The sequence below is a fragment of the Ambystoma mexicanum genome, chromosome 1p, assembly GCF_040938575.1.
Source record: "Ambystoma mexicanum isolate Mex_15411 chromosome 1p, UKY_AmexF1_1, whole genome shotgun sequence".
Classification (NCBI taxonomy): Eukaryota; Metazoa; Chordata; class Amphibia; order Caudata; family Ambystomatidae; genus Ambystoma; species Ambystoma mexicanum.
In genome coordinates this window covers 147,013,891-147,039,927 of record NC_090921.1, presented here as the reverse complement: position 1 = coordinate 147,039,927, position 26,037 = coordinate 147,013,891, and the positions used below count along the sequence as shown (strand labels likewise).

Sequence of the window (26,037 nt, the reverse complement as noted above, 5' to 3'; positions counted from 1 at the left end):
GTCCAACTATTTTTAACTACTGATCTTGCATATTTGCTGAAATTAGAAGCAGTTCTAAGAGCCGATCATTCACATCTGTGCAAGAATCGTACAAAAATGTTGACCTGGGAACTGCGACGGCGGAAAATACGGAGTTTCTTTTCTTCTTTTTAACCCCTCCCTTACACCATATATATATATATATATATGGGGGGGTTAAGTGTATAATATTAATATGGGGGGACTGCAGGGGTCTCCCCCGCATGTATATGTGGTGTAAAGGGTTAAAAAAAAGTCGGCATTTTCCGCTGTCGCAGTGATCATCTGTGCATTACTGCAGCTAAAGTCTAACAAGCTGTTGATCCTATAGGGACATGCGCATGGATTGGGGGTGAACACCGGAGGCAAGCTCAGGGGCAACGCGAGGTTCGATCCCAGGCTTGGAAGTAAAACAACGAGGAGCACCACCAGTTCGATTCCCGAGTCCGCGCTTAGAAACCTCTGGGTATCAATCGCAGTAACCAATTATAATTATAGATGTTTTTCGATATTGAGTTACTATTCCATTGTGCAGGTGCCCTGCTCACGAGGAATTCACCCTGCAGAGTGTGTACGTCTCCGACCAGCCGTGAAAGAGTTAATATTCCATGCAGCTGCCTGTCTGTGGATGGGGAACTTTGCTGTTGACTCGCTTTGCATACAAAACCAGGCTCCAATTTGTGAACCAAATCTCTGTGCTGCTGTCTCCTTCACCTCTGATGTTTGGCTGGGCAAACAACCCTGGGAGAAGCCACATGGAGAGTGGCATGGTGGAAAGGCAGGAGGAGGGTGGGGGAAGTGTGTAGGGGCATTGGCGAGGAGGTGGGGGGCTTGTAAAGCACACAGCAGAGACCAGCAGCACAGAGGCAGGGCTGGTGAGACGCGCACGGTAGAGGTGAGTGTGGAGACCTACACCAGTTCATGTTCTCCACGTCTTAATCAAGGGCGTAGCTCTTTGGGTTGATGCACCTGCTGTGGACATCTGTGTGCCAGATGTAGGAGGTGCGGGGAGAAGCTCCTTCCAGCCGAAATCTCTGTGACCCCAGGAGGCTATAGGCTTCAAACCTAGTGTGCTCAACTCCTCCTTTCATCCTTAGCAGGGCCATAACTGAGTACCGTCGTGCCGGCAGTGAGTGCCATGTGGAGCGCTGGTTTTACATGAAAGCGGGCCCATGTCTGATGTTCGAGTCCCACGGGGTTTAAGCATCCACAGCTGTCCAGACGGTTCTGTGGCCATCGCCATGTCCGGTCTGTCCACAGGACACGTGGACGGAAAGTCACCATTGCTCGTGCAGAGTATGGGTTTAATAGTTGCTAAATGGGTCCCTAATACGCAACTAAACACTACACGCAACTAATATACACGTCCAGTGCTACTACTATTACTTCTGCGTGAGGGTTAGCTGAGGCCATTGTAACCATCGTAAAATGCGCGGACATGTTTGAGCTGCACAGCTCCAACAATTGCCTTCAGTTTCTAAGCGCTAGGGGTTGCTGTTGCAAGCGTATATTCCCAAACCTGCTGTGCCTTAGCTCCAACAATTGCCTTCAGTTTCTAAGCGCTAGGGGTTGCTGTTGCAAGCGTATATTCCCAAACCTGCTGTGCCTTAGCTCCAACAATTGCCTTCAGTTTCTAAGCGCTAGGGGTTGCTGTTGCAAGCGTATATTTCCAAACCTGCCGTGCCTTAGCTCCAGCAATTGCCTTCAGTTTCTAAGCGCTAGGGGTTGCTGTTGCAAGCGTATATTCCCAAATCTGCCGTGCCTTAGCTCCAACAATTGCCTTCAGTTTCTAAGCGCTAGGGGTTGCTGTTGCAAGCGTATTTTCCCAAACCTGCCGTGCCTTGATTACAGAATATGGGGGATGTTTTTGGGGAATCTCGTGTGCCATTACTGTGTTCAGTAGCATATCATCGGCGCCCGAGATCCTGGGAGCGGTATATGTGTATGTATAGGGCCTGGTTCATGGAACTTTTAGCGCGTGTAAAGTGACTTTACACTGCCAACAAACACCCTGATTCACAGGGGGCAAAGTGTATTTTTTCAGTGCACTTTGTACGGATTTTATTTTTACATTTTTATTTTATTAAAATGATTTAGTTTGTTACAAACTTTTCATTTCATTTTTAAAAACTCAGAGATACACAAAATTATAAAATATAACAGTTCAATTGAGAGCTAGAGAGAGTAGATAAAAAAAGAAAAAAGAAAAAAAAAGGAATGTAGAGACAATAAGAAGCTCTGTTGTTAACACTTTCGGCATCAATAAGGCCAGTCGTCTGTCTCTTCGCTTGGCTTTCTGATGAACTCCAGGCTGCAATCCCAAGATATGTTGTAAGTATTGAGCTATCGTGAAAATTAGTTTGTTTTCGCGTCCGTTCAATAATAAAGACCAACGCATATCCGTGTCCATCTGTTGACTTGATATTTTGAAAAAGTTACCAAAATTCAGTCTCTTGGTTGTTCATTCTGGGCAGATAATTAATAGATGATAAATTGTTTCTGGTACTCCTCTATCTTTACAGAAACGGCAATAGTTGTCACTGTTCGGGATTTGTCGTATCATTGCCAGTTTGTCTCTTGTAGGTAAGTTATTTAAACAAATTGCCATGTACACTGTACGGATATTGTTATCAGGAAACTGTTCCATTTACTTTGGAATTTCGTTTAGTGCTCGAATGTCCAATTGACTTTGAAGATTTCTTAAATATAGGGTTTCGGCATGACATGTTCGGATCCAGTCGTTATTTGCTAATTTGCGTTTTGCATGTTGTGGTCTGTTCATGAGGGTTTCGAGTGATATTTCTTCGTCCTTTAGTTGTTGGTGCAAATGATCTTTCCATTTCCTTAAAAATGTATTATGAAGAGCAGTTGGATTGTTTATCAAAATGGCTGTTGCTGGCGTTTCATCGTTTGTCAGACGTTTTCTTAGTAGGTCGAGCTGTTTCCATGTCACTATGGAAGATAGGGATTGGGTTGCCACCTCATAGCGAATTCTATCCATTGGATAAGAATCTGGGAGCCTCAAGATCTTTCTCCAGAATATAGCTTCTAGTTTCTCCCAATTGTTGGATTGTGAATGGATCATTGCATCGCTGCCATATGAATTACACCATCGCTACGACCTCCGAAAATGTCAACCCCAGTTACACCCCTTATATATCTGGAGGGGGATAATCGTATATAATGAAAGTAGGGAGTGTTGTGGGGGTCTCCCCCCTGCATATATATGTGCTGTAAATGGGGTCGAAATATACAATTTTGGGGTCGCAGTGATGGGGGTCGCAGTAATCGTACAGATCCTTTAAACTGGTGCAAAAGTGGTGCAAATTCACTTTTCATTGCAAAAATACACTTTGCACCGCTCAGCGAATCAGGGTGTTTGTTGGTAGTGCACCACGCTAAAAGTTCCCTGAATCGGGCCCGATTCATGGAATTTTATGAACGGTTCAAGGTGACGTTGCACTGCTGAAAAGTGACTTTGCACCACACACACAAACCCTGATTCATGGAACTGTGCAAAGTGTATTTTTGCAGTGCAAAGTCAGTACAAAGTCATTTTTGCAGTACAAAATGACTTTGCACTGCAGAAATACACTTTGCACAGTTCCATGAATCAGGGTTTGTGTCAGTGGTGCGAAGTCACCTTGAAACATGCAAAAAAATTCCATGAATTGGGCCCCAAGTCAGTTCTGTGTGCTATGTATTGCCTCTGCGGGTACAATTCACAGTGACTGCTGGAGAGTGATGTGTTTGAAGTTCTATCAATCAATCAAATCCTTATATTTTCTACAGCTGGCCTGCAAATGAAGGATGGCGTCGAGGGCTCTTCTTGTGACGGTCTCCCTTGGTAAGTGTGCAGTGATATTAATACAATGAACATGCGACTGTTTGATCAAACCTCAGGCTGTGATTGGTAGAGCAAAGCCTTGTATTTGATGTGTGCCCCCTTGCAAGATATGGCGACATTACGAGTTTGGTGGTAATCCAGTGGTAAATTTGTGAGATTACTGTTGAATTCACTGTTACCGCCACTCGTTAGCTCTGTACTACCACGAGATTGTGGGCCTCATTACACGGATGGCGGTAATGGTTAACGGTCACCGTTAATGGTAACGGGGCCCGTTAACCATTACCGCCTTACTACGAGGTCCCTTAGCGGGTTGGTGCTTTAATGCCTGCTTTTTGCAGGTGTTAAAAACCAACCCGCTAAGGGACCTTGGTGCTAATTACGGCACCGCAAAATTGCGGTGCCGTAATTAGCACCTTCCCCATTCCCATTATACCCTATGGGGCAAAAATGGGAATGGGGAAGGGCAGTGGTGGAAGGGGGAATTACCGTCCCGCCAACCTTGGAATGGGCGGTAATTCCCCCTTCCACCAAGGCGGTGCCGGTATTTTACCGGCATGGACCAAGGTGCTAATAGCACCTTGGTCCATGTGCTAATACCGCCATCCGTGTAATGAGGCCCTATGAGCGGTGGCATGGCAGTGTTAATCCCCATTTTCGGAGTATACATCAAAAGTAAAAGAAATCACTTCTGGCCATTATAGTTTCGAGCAAGTAAGGAGGCCAGTCTGAGGGGGTGGTCTCTCCCTCCCCCACGCTTTGGAAGCATGCCTTCACAAATGGAGGAATTAGGTCATTGAAAGTTAGAGGCACTGACATCGGATGGGGATTGGATTCCAGCCCACATGGCTAATAAAGAAACAAAAACACTTAAAAAAATAATAAGTGCATTTCTATGGATATGTTTAACATTTTTGGAAAATATCAATAAGACATTAGCTATTTTTACCTTCTACATTTAAAATGCAATTGTTTTTACTTTTACATCACGTTTAAAGTTAATTTCGTTATTTTTACTGCCTCGTTTTTAGTGCTTTATTTTCAAACCTGGTTATTATTTCTGGAAATGTCAACATGGACCAAAGTTTTTATAACCAATAGCTGTCCTCGGCCATGCGTTGCTGTGGCTCAGTCTGGTTAAATGGAAAAGAAAGAAAAGAGAAAGCGCACGTTTCTGACATGTTTAATTTGACAATGCTTGTGGGTAGTTTTTAATGGCTCTGGCGGTTCTCCAAGTTGAGGCAGTTTAATTTTCCCGGCGGCGCAACATATTCCTTTTGTTTCTCCATCAAATTTCAGAGCCTTGCAGTAAGGACACACTTCGTGCCGGCTCAAACTATAATCATTAGCTGGGTTTTACCGGAATGCAAGTCGATTGTAATCACGTGATTGCTGAGCACGGAGTCGTGTTTGACGCTGAGCTGCTGTTTCTCATTGACGTCTTTCAGCTACTCTCAGCCTGTCGCGTTCATTCTGTTGAGAACGAAGCAGATCTGAAGCTGCAGAACGCAATCGCTGTGCTCACAACCCGTGCATCTTAATGTCTGGCGGCATGTCGTTCTGCTGCTTCCTCGGCACATATTTGAGCATTGAAATGGAATCGTAAAATAGCGTGTGTTGCTTTTATGTCCAACAGATGGCGCTGTTTTTTTGAAAAAACATGTTTTTACCTGTCACAGGTGTGACATCTGTGTATAGTAGGTATATAAAAACATGTGCCTATTCGAATGCAACGTTGTGTCAAAATTTCAAAGCAATCGGTGAAGAATGTTCGGAGATATAAGATTTTGAACAAACAAACTTTTACATTTTTATTTATATAGATAGATGTCCTAACCTAGATTTATTTGACGATCTGGAATTCAGCACCACATCGGATTATGCTCAGCAATGATAGGTTGCTGAGGTAAGCCGGCGGGCAGGATCAAAGCTGAAGCCAATTGACTGACACGCATTCGCCATGGAGTCCTATGGTGCGTCAAAGAGATAGTAGAAACATGGCTGTTTCGAGTACATTCAACCAAGGAAGTCGGACGGAAAATGCCTACACTTCATGGAAAATCCAAAGATGGCTCATCATCGAGGGCGCTTGGAAGCCAGCTCTGACAAGGGGAAGGGGGAAAGGAAATGTGGAGAGGAACTTAAAGACTGGCAGTTCTCTTTAAAAAAACCAGAATGTGAACCTTGGACCTGAGGGTTTAATACTCAGTGATGGGCTGTGCAAACACAAGGTTGGGGGGAGGCGGAGCTGGATTCTACCCACTGGTTCCCACGCAGGGGTGATAGGGCGAAGAATGGAATAGTCCTGTGCCATGAGACCTGCTCACTTTATGAGAATTTCCCTCACGTTGCCATCTCGGCTGTGGATGACTGTGGGAGCACTTCCGGGTTCCCACTCTACAGTGCCAACCCTCTCCGGCCGACTGCGTTTGTGGCCGAATCTTCTCCGTAGCCAAGCTGCAGTTTTCCTTCTAAGACCTTCTTTTGACATTGAGGACAGGATAATGACGATAATAGTCTGGGTGGCATTTCTGTTACCCGGATTCTTCTTTCCATGACCATTGGCCTAGATTATTTGGATTTGAAGATTTTCCAAGTTATTACGGTATCTGGAAAATTGGGAGACTTGCACGCGTCTTTCCTCTTCAACAAGAGACCCCCAAGACTAGGTCGATAAAGCCGCACTGGTTTAGTGACTGGACACTCGGGCGGCTTGGTGGGTTTATCTCCCATAGCTGGGGGTTCTCGGTCAGCACCTCTCCTGCAGAACATCTGGATCTGGCCGTGTTGATGTGCCCATTGCATGCTTCGCCTTATTTATTTATTCATTTGTAAAGGGATTTGTTTTACATGAAAGCTGTCACAAATTGTAAAAGAAAAAGGAAGACTTAGAAAAAGACATAAGATACAACAATCTGTTTCATGTGCGAATAAACTTGTTTCATAAACTAAATGTAATATAATCCATTGTTTTTAGTTTGACACACTCCCAAATAAATGTGTTACTCTTCCTGTGACTTTACAAGTGATTTCAAATGTAGCCAATAGTGAGTCAAAGCTATAATCAGGCCTACTTGCCTACCTTCAATAAAATGGTTCCAGAAATGATCAGTGCCCAAGAACTTTGTTTTCTATACACATTTCTTAAAATATCTAGTTCTCCCGTCTTGCAGTTTCTTACAGGCAATTACAATTTATCTCTGTGCGCCCCTTGTTTTTACAAAAATCAACATCTCCTATTAATTCGGAATATTTTCTGTCATGCATCGATCAATTCTCCTGTGTCCCACAAATGCGGATACCATTTCATGAATAGTCTCCTAGTCTGCAATCTGGAAAGAGGCAAATGTATTGTTGCTTCATTCCGAAGTGTGGCCTGAATTTAATATACTCTCTTGCATGCAGGCTTGGCATTAAGGTTTGATCTTTCTAATCCAGACCCCTTTTTGTTATCTTCCTCTTTTGTTCCATTTGTAAATTGTCATATGGACTAGTGATGTATAAATACCAATCAGGATCATCAATAAATTGGTGAACCCTTTCCTTGAATTGCTTAAGAAGGGGGTGCTGCCCTCTATCTAATTCAATCCTTGGGAGACATAGTAAATCTCCCGGATTGGAATTAAGAATTATAATTATAATTAGGGTCATACAAATATCAGTTAGTGAGGTTAGTCTTCCTTGAAAGTGTATAAAGCTTGAATTGGCAATGAGAGAAAGACCTATTGCACGTCTCCAAAATGTTCCCCTTCGATCCTCTCTAACCAACTATTAATATTCTTGTATCGAACTTCTCTTCCAAACTGCACCGTGGGGCATATTCCTGTGTAGATACAGAGTACATAACAGATAACAGATGTAAGGTGAATCCCCCTCCATGTTTATTATCAATGCCCTTCATTGCCCTCAAATTGTCATGCCTGCACCATGGGCGCATACATTGGCGATCATTATGGACTAATGGTTATTCATTTATCTACAGAAAACTCTTGGATCAACCGCTATTCACTTCTTGGACCTTATTTCCTATTTGCGAGACTTTGGTGCTTTTCTATTTTTCCCAACAAACTACACTTACCACAATGCACTTGGCTATAACTATCTATTCCTGGCTATTCCTATTTGTCATCATCGGAACTACAATCCCCAGAAGCCCTAGGGATCAGCTCTGCTTACACCAGCTCAGGAACAGAGAGGGAGGAGGCAGATTGTATGCAGGTGTGCTGAGCCAGGTGCGACCAATTAGCCTGCCTCTGTGCTGGGCAGGGCGGTATAAAAGCTTCTGCCTGCAGGGGCTCAGTCTCTTGCATTAAGAGTCCTCCCAGCACCTTTTTGCTTCGAGCTACGGATCTTTGTATGCGGTTCCTCCTTACTCCTGCTTTAGATCCAGTCCCCTGCCGGGCTCTCTGCATTGCAGCCGATCACGCTCTGCTGCTTTCCAGCCTCCGCCTTTGCCCTTCTGGGCTCCTGCCTTGCAGCCAATCACGCTCAGCTGCTACCTTCCGCCTTTGTCTTCCAGGCTCCTGCCTTGCAGCCGATCACGCTCCGCTGCTACCTTCCGCCTTTGTCTTCCAGGCTCCTGCCTTGCAGCCGATCACGCTCCGCTGCCTTCAACCTACAGCCTTCGTCCGCTGGGCTTCCTGTCTTGCAGCCTGCTACACCCTGCTGCCTACAGCCCTAGCCTTTTGGGCTCCCTGCCTCACAGCCCTGCTTCTCTAGGCTTACTCCTTGCTGCCCGGCCCGTCTGGCTCCTTGCCGCGCAGCCTGCTTCACTCCGCTGCCCTAAGCCCTTTCCCTCTGGGCTCCCTTCCTTAGAGCCCTGCTCCTTTGGGCTTGCTCATTGCTTTCCTGCTCCTCGGAGCTCTCAACCTTGTACCCTACCGTCCTCTGCTATCCACAACAGTTCACCTACATTATTTACTTTCAGTTATTGCAGTCCCCCTGTTTCCTGACTGCTGCTCCCTTGCTTTCTTCCTTGTTTTCAACCCTCTGTTCTTATCCCCTTCCAATCCTGTTATACGGCTTTCCCTTCATTTCCTTCTGCAAGTTTGCTATCGACTTCCGCTTTCCTGGATTTGTCTGTTAGTGTCTTCTCTTGTACTGTTTGTAGACCCCTTTGTACAGAGCTTGTCTGTTGGTTTCCGTCAGGCAACCTCTGCCCCTTCCTTTGTCTCGTTTCTGCGTTACAGACACCCATAGCTGTTGTTCCAAGCCATGAGCAAATAGCGTGGGCCTCTGTTATAGCAAACTGTGCAGAAGGCTAGAGTTTTTCCTAAGGTCCGTGGAATACTCTTTTCCTATATCTGCATACACCCCAAGAGGGAATCCATTCTGTTGTACCTTATTTCCTTGCTACACTTGCCTACTCTTCGTTCTCTTTACTTTCAGCTGTGTGTGTACTTATCTGTCCACCTTACTTCGGCACAACCACCCAAACCCTTCCTGGGTGTCCTGTGTCACTCTTAACAGAGTGCCATCCATGAAACAAATAAAGAATAACCTTTGTCCCCACTTTTTTGTTTAAATTAAGTGCATTGAATTTGTGATCAAAATAGGCCTGAGATAGGTAAAGAAAAGGACTGCTTCAATTGGCAAGCACCCCCTGAATACAGGCTCCCTCTTTTCAGTAGATGGAAAGATCATATTTTTCATTTTTAATGTCTGTCAATTTCCTGGTTTTATATATTTGCTAATTTTATCCAGTATTTTTATTCCTTGTTGATTGGGTCAGAACTGTCTGGGTAGTTCGATTTAATTAGTGACTTCATTTTAGAATTTTTGGATGTGGGTGCTGTGGCGGTCAGAAGGACGCAGACTCTTGTAAGACATTTCTAATTTTATCTTTATTAAAGAAAAGGATAAAGCCTATCTCTCACTATTTCTATGGTGTGTTCCCTACTTAACAAACTAACTAAGGTGCCCGTTAGTAATCAGTGAATCTCTTAACCAAATCTGTCCGCTGTCAAAACTAAACCCTACTGACCCAACCACTATATTAACAACTAAGGACAAGAGAATTACTCCCTTCTCCTGGAGTTTTGCTTTTTGCGAACTTCTATTCAATAGCTGATTTTCAAATAGTCTCTTGCAACCTCTTTGATTAGTGCCGCACTTCAGTATGCTTTTGTTTCTTCTCAACAAGGCTGATACTTTCTCTCTTGTCAGGGATGTCAGTTTGTTGATGTTTTCTTCCTTTATTTCTCTTAGAGTTCTTTCCTCTTTGCAGGGTAACCTTATCCAACCTTTCTGAATCTCTCTCTTGATATTCACTTCCTTGATATGTGGTTCACACTCTCCATGTTATTTTGGTCTTTTAGCATATGGATCTGTTCATACTTTGTTCTCTGGTTCTTCTATTGTAATTCCACTCTACATTAATTATACTTTTGTTGCTTTGACTATATTGAGTCTCAGCCCTCCCATAATAATTCTTATTCCCCTCTCTTTTTAGTATTACATTATCAGTACCTTGACTGTTTCGAGTTGGAATAGTCCAGTAACAAACTTCATCCTCTTCTTTTATTTCTGCTGTGATTCTCTTGTCCCCTTGAGTGGTACGAGTAAGAATAGTATTCTAATAGTATTAAAACGATTCTCAATCACTTTTCTGGATTTTAGTATTGTCGGTTCTTCATCTAGACTGGGTCAAGTATGATTAGTCTTATAATAATTTGCATTCACTTCCCTTGCTTTCAGTCTCATCTTCTCATTAAATTGACTGGTGCGAGTAAGACTAGTCTTAAAATGATTCTCAGTCACTTCTCTTGCTTTCAAAGTATCTCCTCACCATCTTGACTTGGACAAGTATGAACAGTTTTATAACGATTCTCTGTTCCCTCATGTTTTCCCCATTTCTTGATACTCTGAGGGATAACGCCACCTGGATTTCTTTTCATTCGCTTTTGGCTTCCTCCTTTGGCCGCCTGAGCTCCTTGCTTTGTTCGCGGTCTCGTAATCCTTCTCTTCCTTTAGGTTTGCTTTCTGATATCCCTGGTATCGGGACGTTCCCCGGTTTACACTAGTTAGTGGTGTCAACGCTGTTGCGAGGACTTCCTGTCCACCACAGGATTTCCGTGGTCACGACAGCAATGGCTGTCTCTCTCAATGCAACTTTCAGGACACCGCACGTCCAGCTCTCTGGTTACAGCGTGGCAGCAGATTCGTATATTGCAGGCCTCTTGGGATTCCCAGTCTCTGCCCCTCTCTGATGCAACGTCTCTGTCTCTTTCCTGCTCTCGTCCATCATCACTTGAATTCTTTCAAAAATGGAGGTTAAGAAAGTATGGAGCCCTGCTGAAGTCAACCCATCACATTACCCATTCGAATCCCATACTCTTCTCCTTCCTTTACCCATTTCCTTAGCTTTCAGGATCATTTGGGGCTCTCTGGATGATAGGAGGTATTAAGAAATCTGGATCCCTTGTGGTAGGAACAGCTTCCACTAGAGCTAATAAAGGTTAGTAGCAATTAACCGATCTCCATTCCTTGTGAAGCAGCTAATTTGCGAGCCATGCACCAATTACAGCCAGGCTTCTGATATGGTCGTAGCACTGAACTCATGAAAATGGCCATGTTAGATCAGCTATGGAGGGCGTTAGATAGTGACGTGCAGGAGACTTAATTTTACTCTATCTGCGGAGTTCGACACTATCAGCCACCCTTTCCTCCTGGGGATGCTGAGGTCATATGACTATTGGTGGTATGTTACGATGGGGTAAGACATTCAGTTGAGGTTTTGACATTCACTTCTGCTTTGCAGCCATCAGTCTGTATTCAATTTTATTTCCACTTCCTTTTAATCGTAGTATTTCCTAAAGTGGAGGAGTGTAAACCCTCCTTCATTCATCTGTGCCGTGCTGTTAATGTTGCCTTTGCTACTCTTGGTGTCTTGTGTTGGCATATGTAAGTGGATATTATTTTGTTTAATGATTTGAAAAATGTTTTCGGAAGTTTTTATCGGAAGCGTCTGAAAGTAATATAGGCGCTTCGGTAGGACGGTCATTTTGATGACTGTCGTCCTACCCCACCATGAAATGTTGAGGGGGTTCCACTTCGCGAGGTCTGCTTTCAGCTTGGTTAGCAGGCTTGGGAAATTGGCTTTGTACATCTGCTTCACTGATGGCGTCAGTATGTGATTCTGTCCGTTGCCTTGTTCATATGGGTTGTGCGGGCTAGCTCATCAATGTCGATCAGGTTCAGGATCTCCGATTTGTGCCTGTTGATCTACAGGCCGGATATGGACCCAAAGAGGTCTAACTCCCCCAGCAGAGCCGGTAGGGATTGGTTCGGGTTTGTCAGGGCCAGTAGAATGTTGTCCGCGAAGGCCATTGTTTTATGCTCTTCTCCTCCCATTTGTATACCTTTTATCTGTTGCAGTGTTCGAGTGTTCGTATTCATATCAATAGTGGTTCCAGAAATAGGGCATACAGAAGGGCGACAAGGGGCATCCTTGTTTTGTACCTCTGGTCAGTGTAATTTGGGGCGATAAGAGGCCATTCAGAGATATCCTCATTGAAGGTGTTTTGTAGTTGGCTTTAATCATCTGCATGTATGATTGTCTGAAGCCCATGCGTTCCATTATATTAAACAATGCGTCCATTCGACTCAGTCCCACGCTTTTTCCACGTCCAGTGAGACCAGAATCGCTGGGATACGTGTGTATTCTGCTTTCTCAATGAGGTGGCTCATCCTTATTGTATTGTCTGCCGTCTGCCTCCTTGGGATAAAAGAAGCCTGGTCTGGAGCCACAAGCATTGGTAGAAGCCCAGAGAGCCTATCTGCCAATATTTATGTATAGAGCTTGGCTTCTAGGTTGATTAGGGTGATTGGGCGGTATGACCCCTGTAGTATCAGGCCCTTTCTTGGCCGGGGAATATCACCAGTCTCGCCTCGATCATTGAGGGCGTTATGTTACACTGTGTTTTGAAGCTATTGAATAGCCTGGTCAGTCTCGAGGCCAGTGTTTCTTGACATCTTTTGTAGAAAATCTCTGTGTAGGCATCCGAGCCTGGCGCTTTGTTCTTTGGTAGTTTCCCGATTGCCTGGATAACCTCCTCTAGTTGTATGTCCCTCTCTAGCATTTGTTTGCCCGTTTTGGGTATTTGGGGTAGCGGTACATTGTCAAGATAGGTCTTCTGGCTGTCTGTCTTTGGATTTTCCGATTGGTATAGAGTCTGGTAGTATGTTCTCATTATCTCTCCCATCTCATTGGTTGTCTTAATATTCCCTTGCAGGTTTTTCAACTTCAATATTGTTGTTTTTCGGCCATTGTCGTGAAGCTTTCGTGCCAGAAGTTTATCATCTTTGTTGGCACTGATACAGTATATTTGTTTGGTTCTTAGGAAGGCTATGGATATGTTTCATGGCCAGTTTTGTCTTTCAGCTGGGGTTGTTTACGAACTCTGTTCGCACTTCTGCAAGTTTTTCTTCAAGTTCTTCCCATTTCGTGCGTTGTCTGTCTCGTCGGGCCTTCACAGCTATCAGCTCTCCCCGTAGAACCGCCTTAAATGCGTCCCATAGAACTCCCAGGGGGGTTGAACCTGTGTCGGTGAAGTATAGGTCTATCTTTTACTGTATTGTATCTACCATTGTAATGTCTTACAAAATGTCAGCTGGAAATCTCCAGGTCCAGACCCCTCCTTTAGGACTCAGGATGTTGACGGTGGTTATTATCGGGGCATGGTCCGAGACCGAAATCATGCCGATTTCTATTTCCGCCACCTTTCCGTCCAGACCCGTTGAGGCCCACGTGTAGTCTATTCTGGATTGTGTATTGTGCATGTGAGAGTAGTGCGTGAAACCTTGTGTTTCTTCCCTCTTTGCTCACCATAGGTGGTGGAGGGTCAGCGTTTTGAATGTCCTCTTCAGTACTTTAGATGGGGCGCTTGCCTCTGTTTTCGTTTGAGTTTCTGTCCAGTTTGGGGTTCCATGCTACATTGAGGTACCCCCCAACACCCTAGGATGATATCCCCTGTCGCAAACTTTTCTAGCGCCGCAAGTGTTCCTTTAAGGAATCTGTCCTGCCCTGTGTCGGGAACGTATATAGATGCAAGTGTGATTTGTCTACCTTTCAATGTTATGTTCATGAAGAGGTATCTCCCTTCCTTGTCTGCCCGATGATTTTTTTACTTGTGCTCTAAGTCTGTCCTGGATTGCGTTAAGAACTCCTGCCCTCTTCCCCTCCACATTGGCTTGATATATCTGTGTGGCTTCCCTCATCCTCATCTGTGATTTTTCGCCCTTCTTTATGTGTGTCTCTTGAAAGCGCTTGCCTTCAATTTCCAAGCTTGCAGTTCCAGTTTCATCCTTTTTGTCGGGGTGTTCATTCCCCTGATGTTATGTGATAAGATCCTTATCTGCTTCGTGGTTCTCTTGTCCATGGTCCATTAAATTTCCATGTTCCTTTCTCATGTTGCTCCCTTGGCCTTTCATGTTTTAACATCTTGAATTCCCTCCGCCATCCGTTCCCTCCCGCCTCCCCCTTCCCTACTCCAACTTCCCCCTGAGGGGGGGGGCTAGGTTCCTAAATGCGTCTGGACGTAGTGTCCAGCACTCCTGCCCCCCTATCCACCTCAGATTCTGGTCGTGGGGAGTCCTAAACCCCACTGTTTTTCCAAACATGCCCTTCCTCCTTCTCCCTGGGCCTGTGTTTTGTTATTCTGGGTGAGGCCGTGCCCCTCCGCGTGTTGCATTGCTCTGTATATTGTGTGGTTTTTGTTCTTCGTTTCTCCTTATCTCTAGCATCCGGCAGGTTTTATCTGTTCTTCCCACCTCTGATTTTCTTCAACACTGTTCTCCATCCCTCAGTCTTGTTGGGGCCTCTTGCTCTTCTTTGTTGTTGGTCGTGGGTGCCCTTGCCTCCTTGTTGTAGCCCCAGTATGTGCTCCCCTTCCTCGCATGTCGCTATCCTGTATTGTGTCCTTTCCCAAGTGAACAAGAGGCCAAACGGGAAGGTCCATTTGTATATCACTTGGTTGGCTGTTAAGTGTTGGACCACTGGGCCCATTTTTCATTTTTGTTTTTATTGTTTTAATCAAACTTCGATTTTTACAATATTTTCCTGTTTCATTATGTCTCTTAGTTGTCTCCCGGACATCAGTTCAAGTCAGCTGTGGTTTGTTTACTGTGTTGGACTCGGACTCTGTGGAGGATTCCTTGTCTTGTAATAGAACAGTCACGATGTATTCAAGCATTTTGGCTGTTATTATTTGCCAGCTGTTTTTCTCGCCACCGATGAGTTGACACCACCATGTCGGTTCTTCCATCAATTGCTCCTTTATTGCTATATGCATGAAAAACTTCTGTCTCAAAGCACGCATCACGTGACAGGTCGTTAACAAGTGCCGAATTGTGGTGGTGGCTCTGTGTCGTGGCAAAAATGCCAGTTTGCGGTTGGGGAAAGTCCTCTTATGTGTAGGATTTCATTTGTGCGAAAAAGATTCAGACGTGCTCTTAAAATCAGGTTCCGAGCCCATTTATTTGGGAAGATCTTTATGTAGTTTTGTAGTTCATTTAATTTGCTTGTATTACCAGGAAGGTGTGCCCCAAGCCTTTCAGCTGAGGCTTGTTCCGTTGTCTTAGCCCAATCTGCTTCCTTAAGTTTTCGTAATATTCTACATGGATTGTGGATCAGTTTGTCTTCATCTGATGCAATAGAGTCCAGAAGACAGATGTTCTCTTTCTGCCAAGTTGATAGCATTTCGGATTTGCCTGAATCTATCTCACGCTTGATCAGGCTGTAGACCCCGTTGTCATCGTTCATTCTGCATTTTCTGTAGAGCATAAGTGTGTTGCAGGACACTGTGCATTGCATAGACTGCAGGCTCAGCTCGTGTCTTATCGTGACCCCAGAAGTCGAGGTTGGTAACTTGAGCACTGATTTCCAAAATGTGGCTTTGAGCTTGAGCCAGATGTTTTGTGGAATGGTCGGCATGGCTTCTGGTCCATATGTTGTTGCAGGCACAACCTTCATTTTGTAAAAATTGATTGTAGGCTTTAATGAAAATTTCCCAAATTTGCGGTCTATTACCTTAGCTTGAGCTGCTAGCTTTTTGATCTTGTTAAATATGACAGTTTGCATAGTTATTTCCGTCTTGGTGCTGTCAAGCTGCACTCCTAGGTACTTGAAGTCTTGGACAATTTCAATTTTAGTGTCTTCGAGAGACCACTTATAATTGCTGATTTTTTTCCTTGTGTTCTGTAGAATCATTGCCTTAGTTTTTCCTTTGTTAATTTCTAAAAAAAAATGTCCTTGCATATTCTTGTAGGCCGTTAAGCTGGCGTTGTAGGCCTAGTGGGGTCTGATCAAATAATGTGAGATCGTCTGCGTATAGGAGCCGTTCTATCGAAGAATTTCCCATTTTCGGCGGAAATGCCCGTGTGCTGCTTGTTTGGTTCTGGAGATCACCTATGTAGGCTAAAAATAAGGCTGACGCTAAAGGGCAGCCTTGTTTCACTCCACGGGAAGTTGGAATTTCGTCAGATAGCTCTCCCTCGCGACTCAGACGCACTCTCAACGAGGTGTTGTGATGCAAGGCTTGTATTGGGGCCAGTATGTTGTCCGGGCACTGCCAGTCTCAGTTTTGTCCAGAGACGATGTCGTTCGATGCGATTGAACGCTTGTGTAAAGTCGATGAATACCACGAATAGTGACTGACCAGACTGTAGGGTTCTACTTTTCAGTATGGTGAAAATTTGAATGTTACCTGCTGTTTCTGCATTTTTTTTTAATCCGGATTGTAGGTGGTCATTACACTTTGCTGTGGCTGCCCAGGCTTGGAATTTTTTTAGTAATAGTGACCTGAAAACCTTACCGATGCAATCTTGTAAGGCTATCGGCCGAAAGTTTGCGGGATCCTTTATGTCTCCTTTTTTGTATATAGGAATTATTGTTGCTGAAGTCCATGATTTTGGTACCGAGCTTGATTCTGCACAGCGTCGAAAGACTTCGCTGATGAAGATGACCCATTCTTCAGCATGTGCTTTTAATTCAAAGTTGGTGATTCCATTGGGTCCAGGCGCTCGTGAATTTTTAAGTTTCCAGATGATCTCCCGAATGTCGTCTTTGTCTTCTAGGTTTATCCACTGTACTTATTGATTTTGGTGTTGCACGTTGTTTTTGGATGTGACTGATTTAAACACTTCGGCGAAGTGTGTTTCCCATGTGAGTTGTGAAATGTTGTTGGTTATTTGGTTATATGGTTCTCCTCTGACTGTTCTGTTGATCTTAGTAGGGACCAAAAGTCTCTTGCGTTGTTTGTTGTTAGCGCTTTTGTTATGTCTTCGGCATCTTGCTGATACATTTTGCCTCGATGCACTCGTATCCAGGCTCTGTATTCTGATTTTAACGCTTTTTGGGTGTTCTTCACATGCTCAATTGGCGTGAGTCTAATTGCATTTTTCATAGCTCTTCTATGCTCACATCTTCTTGTCACTAAATCACTGTTGTAAGTATGTTTTTTGATACCAGCTACGATTTTTGAACTTGTTTTCTTTTGTTGGTATGCTACTAACAGCGGTTGGTAATCGACTACGTTAGGCTCGTCTGGGTGTGCTGCGTCTTTATATCTTTGCGTAAGGTTTTTAATTGCGACTGAGCTCAGTTTGAGTCTGGTTCCTCTTGTGTTAGTTTCGATGTCCATCTTTGTGCCCTTGTTTTTTGCACTGTTTATTGTCCAACTGGTTTCCAAGAGGTTATGGTCACTGGCTGCTGTTCGACGCACATTAAAAGATGTGATAACGCTTAGCAGTGATTTGGAGACATATATGTAGTCTATTGTCTCGCTTGTTTCAGCGCGTTCCCATGTCGGTATGCGAATTTGTTGTGGAAAGGCGAGATCGAGATTATGCAGGTCTCTTGAACGAGTCAGAGAAAGCCAAGTTTTGCCTCGCTGTTCTGCGGCTGTTAGATGTTTTTTTGTTCGTGAGCTCTTCTTGGTATTACATACGGCATTTAGATCACCGCACATCAGTAACGAGGACACTGACAGCTTGGAGATAGCTTCATCTATTACTTGTTCACACATGGTGATGAAGTTTTCACCATTAATTGCTGCTGGATTCCAGTATGCATTGATGACTATTATGGTGCTTTCTGGTTCTTCTGTGTTATTTTCTTGTTTCCATGTAACACTTACTGCCAGGAGGGACAGGTTTGCGGTTACGGTTGGGCCAATAGAGAGTCCACTTCCGGTGCGGCATGCGATCAAAAGCCCAGACATTGGTCTCCCTAAATGTCCCTTGGCTGCTGGGGCCATTTTTATCTCAAACTCCTCTAGGGTTGGTGCACTTGTTAGCCATGTCTCCTGGAGACATATGATGTCGTATTGCCCTAGGTTAACGTCTCCTGTGACAGTTAAGTGTGAATGCCCTCTGGTGTTCCACGAACAGAGTCTCACTTTGCGATGATGATTTTCAAGTTGAAGTGTTGCTGGTGGATTACGCTCTCTGTCGATGGATTGCTATTTATGTCGGTGCATGGTAAGCGCTTTAGGTAGCCAGGCCCAAATTCCTTGTTTGTTATCGGCCTGTGTGGGCGTGACTTGAGATGTGTCATTGTTGTATGTGGTTTGTAAGAAGGTTCTTTTTGCTTTGTAGGATTTTACCTGTGCCTGGCGATCTCTATCTGAGATTTCGTCATTTGCGTGAGTTGATTTCCTTGAGGTTTCTGGGTTGTCTCTTACTTGTGTGCTCTTTCTTTGATCTTCTTTGCTGCGAGGTTGATTTGAAGGATTTCGCTTACTTTGTGATAAGTAATGTCTGTTTTGACTTTGTTCACGATAGTTCTGGTTGACTGTATCGTACGTTTTTGTCTGTGCAATGTAACTGACGTTTTTCTTGTGTTTTCCATCCACTTTGTTCCTTGGTTTTTCTTCTTCTGTGCTCATATCTACGTAGAAGCCAAGATTGTGGATGTCAGATTTGCTTTTATGTATTTGCTTGTAAACGGTATAAGATCTTGTGTACAAGCGAGTTGCTGCTTTACTCCTTTCATGCCATGGTTCAACTATGAGTAAATCATCTGAATTTATGTCTTTGAGATTTGGTACCTGGTGCAGTATTGCCATGACTGTTCTTCTGTTCAGCATGAGCTCATCTTTATTACTAGATCGTTGCACCATTTGCACAGTCCATTTTGATTTGAGGTATTCTTCATGGCGACTTGTAGTGGTATCTGTTCTTGATCTGTAGCTGACTATTTTCTTGTTCAAATCAGTTTTGTCTCTCGGCATTGTTTGAAAATTGTAATCGTCTTTTCGTGTGTTTTTCGTGTGCCGCCTGTTTGTTTTCATCGGCGAACCTTCTGTTTCAGAAGCGAAACGTGTTGCTTGTGAAACTTTCGCTAGTCTTGCAGTCAAAGACTTGGTTCTTTTCTGATCAGTTGGTTTGTTTTTGTCATTCAGTGGAGATCTACGTGATACTTTCTCTACACTAGATTTATCACGGGAAGAGGCTTCCACTCTCTTGGGTTTTATTTGGCCGAAGACCTGAGCTAAAAGGTTACGCCTTTCTTCCATAGTTTCGAAGTCTCATTCCACGTGTGTCGTCATGTCTTTTCCTTTAGATGTTGATGGCATTTCACTGTCAGATGCTGATAAGGTCCTGTTATTCTTTGGATTGGGAGCGTACACTGTGTGTGGTTCGTCGTCTTCATCTGAGTAAACACTGATGTTCATTAGAATATCATCTTTTAGGAGTTCCGCTGTAGTTATCGGTGATTCAGCTTTCGATTGAGACGTGTTGTCGTGAGTAGAAAGACTGTGAGTGGTTTTCAGCACAATACTAGGATCAGCAGTACTGGCCAGGCAATTTTGTGCCTACTTGATGTTTTGCTTTGATGGCTTGGCTGATTTCTCTTTTGGCAGGGGATTCTTGCCTGACGGCGTTTTCTTGCACCTTGCCTGTGCTTTGTCAAAGATTAGATAGGCCGTTTCTGTAGTTCCACTGATGGTGTTAGGATTGGTGCTTTTTTTTTTGTCTAGAACTAGGAACACCTCAGGTGTATTTCCGTTGTCCATTATCGTGTTAGTTGATTCGTTTTCAGCACTTGATTTATCAGCATGTTGTGTTGTACTGCTTTTTGTTTCAATGTTTTCCGTTGAGTCGATTATAGGTGCTGTTTGAGCACCTGCCTCTTTGGTTCCTGCAGTGTCGTTTCGTTTGTTGGCCTGGATGTCTTTTTTTTCTTTTTTTGCTGTTATTTTTTCTATTAACTGGTTCGCCAATTTGTCTATTTTGTTTTCATAGCTGTTGTTCTCTTCTTTAGCTTCAATGAAGGCCTCCAGATAAGTGACTTTCGTCAAGATCATGGCGATCATTGCCTGTTGATCCTTTGTGGTCTCATTGAGTGTTTCATATAATTTGCAGAATGGATTTAAAGCTATTGAGATGGTCGACATGATGCTCAATAGGTCAGCTTTCTTTGATGGTGTTTCAGGCATCGGGGGGCCTGGTTGCATGGCATTGACCTTGCCTGCTATGTGCAAATGTTTGCTGAATCTGCGCCTTGGCGTTTGGCACCCATTGCTAAGACTGAGTGGTTTGTTTTCAGCGCTGTGTCTGTCACATTCTATGACGGCTCTCCTCTTCTCAACTATTTTGTCTTGTTCTTTTTCAGCTTCCTCATTCAGATTATTGTGCAGTGTTTTATCGACAAAGGGGGTAGTGTTTACAGTCGTCTCTCCTTCACATGGTTGAGGTGGATGTGTCAAGCCGCTATGCGTGTCTTCATTGGCACTGGCTTTCTCGTTGTAATTCTTGTCATGTTGCTGCACGGGACTCACAGGCTGAGGAGGATTGATGTCTTTGTTTTCTGACGTTGGTCTAATCTTCTCTATGACTGGGATCAAGTCGATGGTGTCTTCTGATTGATCCGGTCACCCTTGAAAGCGATTTTCCTTGCTGCGGTGTGTTTCCGCAGGCCCTTTTCTCACCGTTGCTGCCTGAGACTGTTGTTGCGGCGAGCCCATGTGAGAAGCTTTGCTGGATTTGTTGACGTCTGTACAGAACGAGTGGGACTCTGGCTGATTTTCCCCCAAGGCCCTACTCGGTTACTCCGAGTGAGATTTAAGTGGCGCTGTTATTTGCAATGGCTTCACAATTTTCCCATCATCGAGTTTCACGTTTTTGAGGCATGGGAAGTTTTCTTTGACGGCATCCAACATTTCTGCGTCAGAAAGTTCTTTGTAGTCTGTTTTTTGTTGACAATGTTGCTTTAAAAAAGTCTGTCAGTATTTGCATTGTGGTTTGTTTTTTTATCGTTCCAAGTCTGGGTGTACTATTGTCTTTATTTTTCATTTTTCTGTCTGATATTTGATATTTTACGCCATTGAATTTTTTCTGGCTAGAACCATTTATTTTTTTGTTCGTTCTTGCACTTTGCTCTCTGGCTCTCTTTTTGATGTTGGGCATCTGAGAGTCTTTCTTGCGAGATGTCTCTATGGTAATTGAGTCAGATGTTGCCGTATTGTTTGTTTCAGGCGTGTCTTCGGGCTGCATATGAACCTGTGCGGCCGTGCTCTGCACGGAGGATGACTCCGCCTCTTTTCTCGCTGAGGCCGCTACTGCATTGGGAGCCGCCTCGTCTGACGCCATGTGTGAACTCGCGGGTGCGCTGCTCTCCGCCTGCTCGGCCTCGGTAACGAGTCTCTCCCTCGGATTTGACGACTGGCTTGCCACATGCCGCTTGCAGCCCGGTACTGTGTCCGTGGCACCGCCGCGCTCCGCCCTCCCTCCGGAAGGCAGCAGCGGGATAGAACCCGGACCAACGGGCTGAGGCGGCTGAAGCCTTGCAATAGGCTCCCGACTCCGCGGCGACGCGTCCCCTCTACCCGCATCTAGCTCCTCCTGGGATTCGAGGCCTCCGGGTGAGCTGTATGCATGTATGGAAGGGCGGAAATTGCTGTTTAGTTCTTCACCAAGCAGCAGTGATGTGTTCGTACTGCTCAACTGATTGTTATGACGCCCGATTTTGGTGGTGACCTGGGGGGCGGGCTTGGGGTTTGATGTGAATATGCTCTTTCCATACTGTGGTAGGCAGAGGGTTTTACCTCCCTCAGGTTTGGATCGAGAGCTTCGGAGACAGCGCCCGTCCTCTTCCTCACACTCCTGAGTTTCTTGTGAAGTTCTCAATGACTTGGACGTCATTTTTTTTGTGGCGAGGGAAAGCAGATGGTTTACTGCGGGACTGGACGCTGCTATGACGCTGTTGTGACTCGAATCACCCACTTTCAAACGTCCCCTCACCTCTCACCACTTACCGTGGGCACTTATTGATGCTTGTCAGTTGATGGCTGAACCATATCGTGCACTCACGTCAGTTGTGCGCGGGGTAATCTCAATCCTCCGTCACCCGACGGACCACGACAGACCACTTTTCGCTCACTTCTCCGCGAGCGCTCCGCGCTACAATGAGTTCAAATAGTCTCTGTAGGACTCTCCAGACCAGAGTCTCCGCCTCCTCACAGGAATAGAAGTGGTAAACAGACTGCCGCGACCACGACAGACCACTTTTCGCCCACTTCTCCGCCTCTTCATCAGGGTGGACTGAGCTGAGGCTTGGTATAATTGGACTTCTTGGTCATTCACTCGCATCAGGGTTGCGTATCTTACCTTGAGCATTATCTGCTCTTTTTTGGGGGCGTTGGAGGTTATGGCCGCTAGGACGTCCCTTGGTCTGTCCCTGGTTCTGCCGTTCTTTTGGGGCCAACCCTGTGTAGCCTGTCTATTTGTATTTGTGGTTCTGTGTTCTATGAAGAGTTGGGTAATTGTTCCCTGTAGGTCTTTGTCCTCTATCGACTCGGGTAGGTCCTTAATTGTGATGTATTATCTCCTCAACCTATTTTCCAAGTCCTCACACTGGAGCTCCAAATTGGTGGAGGTAGTGCCAGTTGCTCTAACACTTTGTCCGATTTCTGCCTGTCCTTTTCCACCTGCTGAACTATTCTTTCAAGTGTGTCCGTTCTCTCTTCTAGCTTTGCGATATCTACATTGACCTCTGGAGAGATCGTTTCATGTCGTCTCGCAATGTTTGAAATTGTTCTTGAATAGAGAGCAGGAATTGACTTTGTAGCTCCTTGAAGCAGTTCTGCATCTCAGTTTTGGTCATCCTGTCGTCCTCCATGGTTTGTTGGGGGGAGTGGTGTGGATCTGTTACTGCTACTTCCCCTTTTTTAATCGAGATTGGATCTTGCGAACTCCAGAGTTGTTTTAAATTTCTGTTTTGTTTCCTTTGGAGAGGGGACTGCACTGGGGTTTTAGCTCTGGACTTGACATCAATGCTTTCGGCGTGGACTATTTGCTATCCTGCTAATGAGATGTGGTTCATTGCTGTTTATATCCCCATTCTTGGTGGATAGGAGTTCGCTGTTTTATCCCTGTTCTGCCTCTTCTTCTGGGGGTTGGATCCCCCTTAGCTGCCTGGCTTGTGTCTCTTATGGTCGTTGTTCTGTTTACTCGTGGAGTGGGGCGGGGTGTGATCTTTCGTGGTGGCGGCACGTGGTTGTGATCCCGATCAGTTGGCCCCACCGCGGTATTTCAGGTGGGGTGATCTTATTTTGATTTCTGTCCGTCACCCTTTCCTCTGCTGCCCTTCTTAGGTGCTGGTCTCCTCTTGCCCTCTTGCTTCTTCGTCTGCCTCAGTTCCTCTTATGCCTGTGCTGCTTCCTTGTGTTCCACCTCTTGTGGCCTATGGTATGGTATTTATTTATTATGCGTACTGGACCCTAGGGTATAAGGGCGCAAAAGGTAAGAGAATGTACAGTTTAGAGCAAGGTTACAGGTTACAAGGTCAAAGGTTACAAGCGTGTTATACATGTGACAGGGTAACATTTGTAGCAGGCAAGTGAGTGAAGGCAGGCGGGAGTAAGTTCATACATTCATTTGACATTTGTTGTTATCAACCAGTTGATCACATTTTGCCTGAATTTGGTAAAGGATTGTTCTAGTCTCACTGTGATAGGTAACTCGTTCCACAATTGAGCGGCTTTGACTGGGAAGCTGGCTCCCCCTATAGTGGCGAGTTTGAATCGGGGTACTTGAAGAAGATTGGTGTTGGCTAGTCTCGTTTGTCTCATGGAAGGTGTGCTGGTAAATCTGTCCTTTAAGTATTGTGGGGCTTTGTTATATAGTGATTTGTGTGTGAGGGATGCAGTTTTAAGTCTGATTTTCTCATAAGTGGTAAGCCATTTATGTTCCCTTCTTGTTTCTGAAATGTGTTCTCTCTTAGGAATGTTCAGTGCTGCCCGGAGAGCATTGTTTTGCTGTATCTGAATTTTGTTGATGGTGGATTTGGTAGCTCCAATGTACAAGGCATTACAATAGTCTAATTTGGAGATGATTAGAGCTCTGGCTAGTGTTAGGCAACTGTGCTGAGATAAGAATTGTTTTCCTGCTCTGATTAGTTTACATGTGTAAGCTGTTGATGAGGCTAGGGTATTTACCTGTTTGGAAAATGATAAGGTAGAGTCAAGGTATATACCTAACGTTTTTACTTCCTTGGCTACTTGGATGCAGTTTTCATCGATGATGAAGGAGGAGTAGTTTGTACTTAGTTTATTGATGAGGGATGTGGTACCTAGGATGAGAAGCTCAGTTTTATCGTTGTTCAGGCATAAGCCATGGGTGGCCATCCATGCCTGAACGATGCTGTAGATTCTGTTCACCAGTGCTAGGTCCTTTTCATAGTCCCCTGTGAGTAGTAGGAGGATCTGGGTATCGTCTGCGTAATTGGTGTACGTGATACCCAGATGGTCCAGATCATCAAACAGGGGCTTAGTGAAAATGTTATATAGCGTTGGTGAGACGCAAGAGCCCTGTTGCACGCCGCAAGTGATGGGGATGGGGTCTGCAGCTGCTGTAGGGGAGAAGACCCTCATGGTACGGTAACTAAGGAATTATTGGATCCACACTATAGCCTCAGTGGAGAAGTGTGCTGCTGTATCTAAGTGGTTACACAGGACCCTGTGAACCACTAAGTCAAATGCGGCAGATAAGTCTAATAAGAGAAGTAGTGCCAGTTTTCAGAATCTCGTAATTTATCTATTTGTGCTTTAAGATCTATCAGAGCAGTTTCTGTACCGTGCAGTGGACGGAAACCAGATTGACGGGAGCCTAGTAGTTGGTTTAGTTCAAGGAATTTCTGGATTTGGATATATGCCACCTTATCCAGGATCTTCAGAAGGAACGGCACGGTAGTGATTGGTCTATAATTGGTAGGTATAGCCGAGTCCAAAGTTTGCTTTTTAAGGAGTGGGAGCACCTATGATTCCTTTAGGTTACTCGGGATGGTGCCAGTGGTAAAGGAGGGATTAATCAGCTTTGTAATAAAAGGTGCTAAGTCCCGTGCAGCATCTTTGATAAGTTGTGCTGGGCAGGGATCTCCTTTGCAATTGGACGGCTTTAGTCCAAGTATTACTTTATCCACCTCTAATATGGAGACTTTGGAGAAGTGGAATTGGGTGGATGGTTTAGAGTTGGATGGCGTCTTGGTAGAGGGTAGTGTGGCAGTGGCTAAGGTCTCTCGTTTTAGTTCTATTTTCTTTTGGAGGTTGAGGACTTTGTTGGATAATGCATGCTGGATTTCCGAGCACCATTTTTTATTTTTTAAGGCAGTTGTCTTGAGGCGTTATGGGGTTTCCCAGTTCTCTAAGTATGGAGAACAATTCTTTCGTGCTTGAGTTAGCTTGTGTAATTCTATCATTGTAGGTCTCTTGTTTAGCTAAGATGATCTCTTTTTTATTTTGAGATGAGATGTTAATTAATTTCAATTTGTTATCCGGCGTGGGGTGAGCTTTCCAGGTATTTACCATTTTCTTTTTTCTAATCTAAGGTTTTTTAGGAGAGGGGTGAACCAATTATTCAGATGGCTCTGTGGTTTACTGTTTCTAAGCTTTAGCAGAGCAATCTTATCAAGAGTTGTGTTCATAGTTTTGTTGAATGCTTCCACTAAGGCGTTGGGGTCTAAGTTATTTGGTAGAGCATTCAAAGTGGGCATGATGCCAAGGAGTAGTTTGTCTAGTGTCATATTTTTCTTGTTTCTGGTAAGTGCATGTGGTGCACAAGGTTGTTGCAGTTTAGGAGTTTTAGTATCTAAAGAGAATGATATCAGATGGTGATCTGTCCATATTTGAGGTGAGATAGTGAGGGTAGAGATTTTGCAGTTGTGGTCAGCAACC

The 26,037-nt window shown here is 44.5% G+C and overlaps 1 protein-coding gene across 1 annotated transcript in view; it reads left to right on the top strand.

Moving 5' to 3' along the window:
• The first annotated feature begins 856 nt into the window (after positions 1–856).
• The window catches only part of LOC138567296 (uncharacterized), a 129,147-nt gene continuing 103,966 nt past the window's right edge, over positions 857–26,037 (top strand). Inside the window, exons 1-2 of the mRNA XM_069645355.1 lie at positions 857–913; positions 3,811–3,865. Coding sequence (XP_069501456.1) covers positions 3,829–3,865 — 37 coding nt within the window. The 5' untranslated portion in view covers positions 857–913; positions 3,811–3,828. The remainder of the gene's footprint in view (positions 914–3,810; positions 3,866–26,037) is intronic.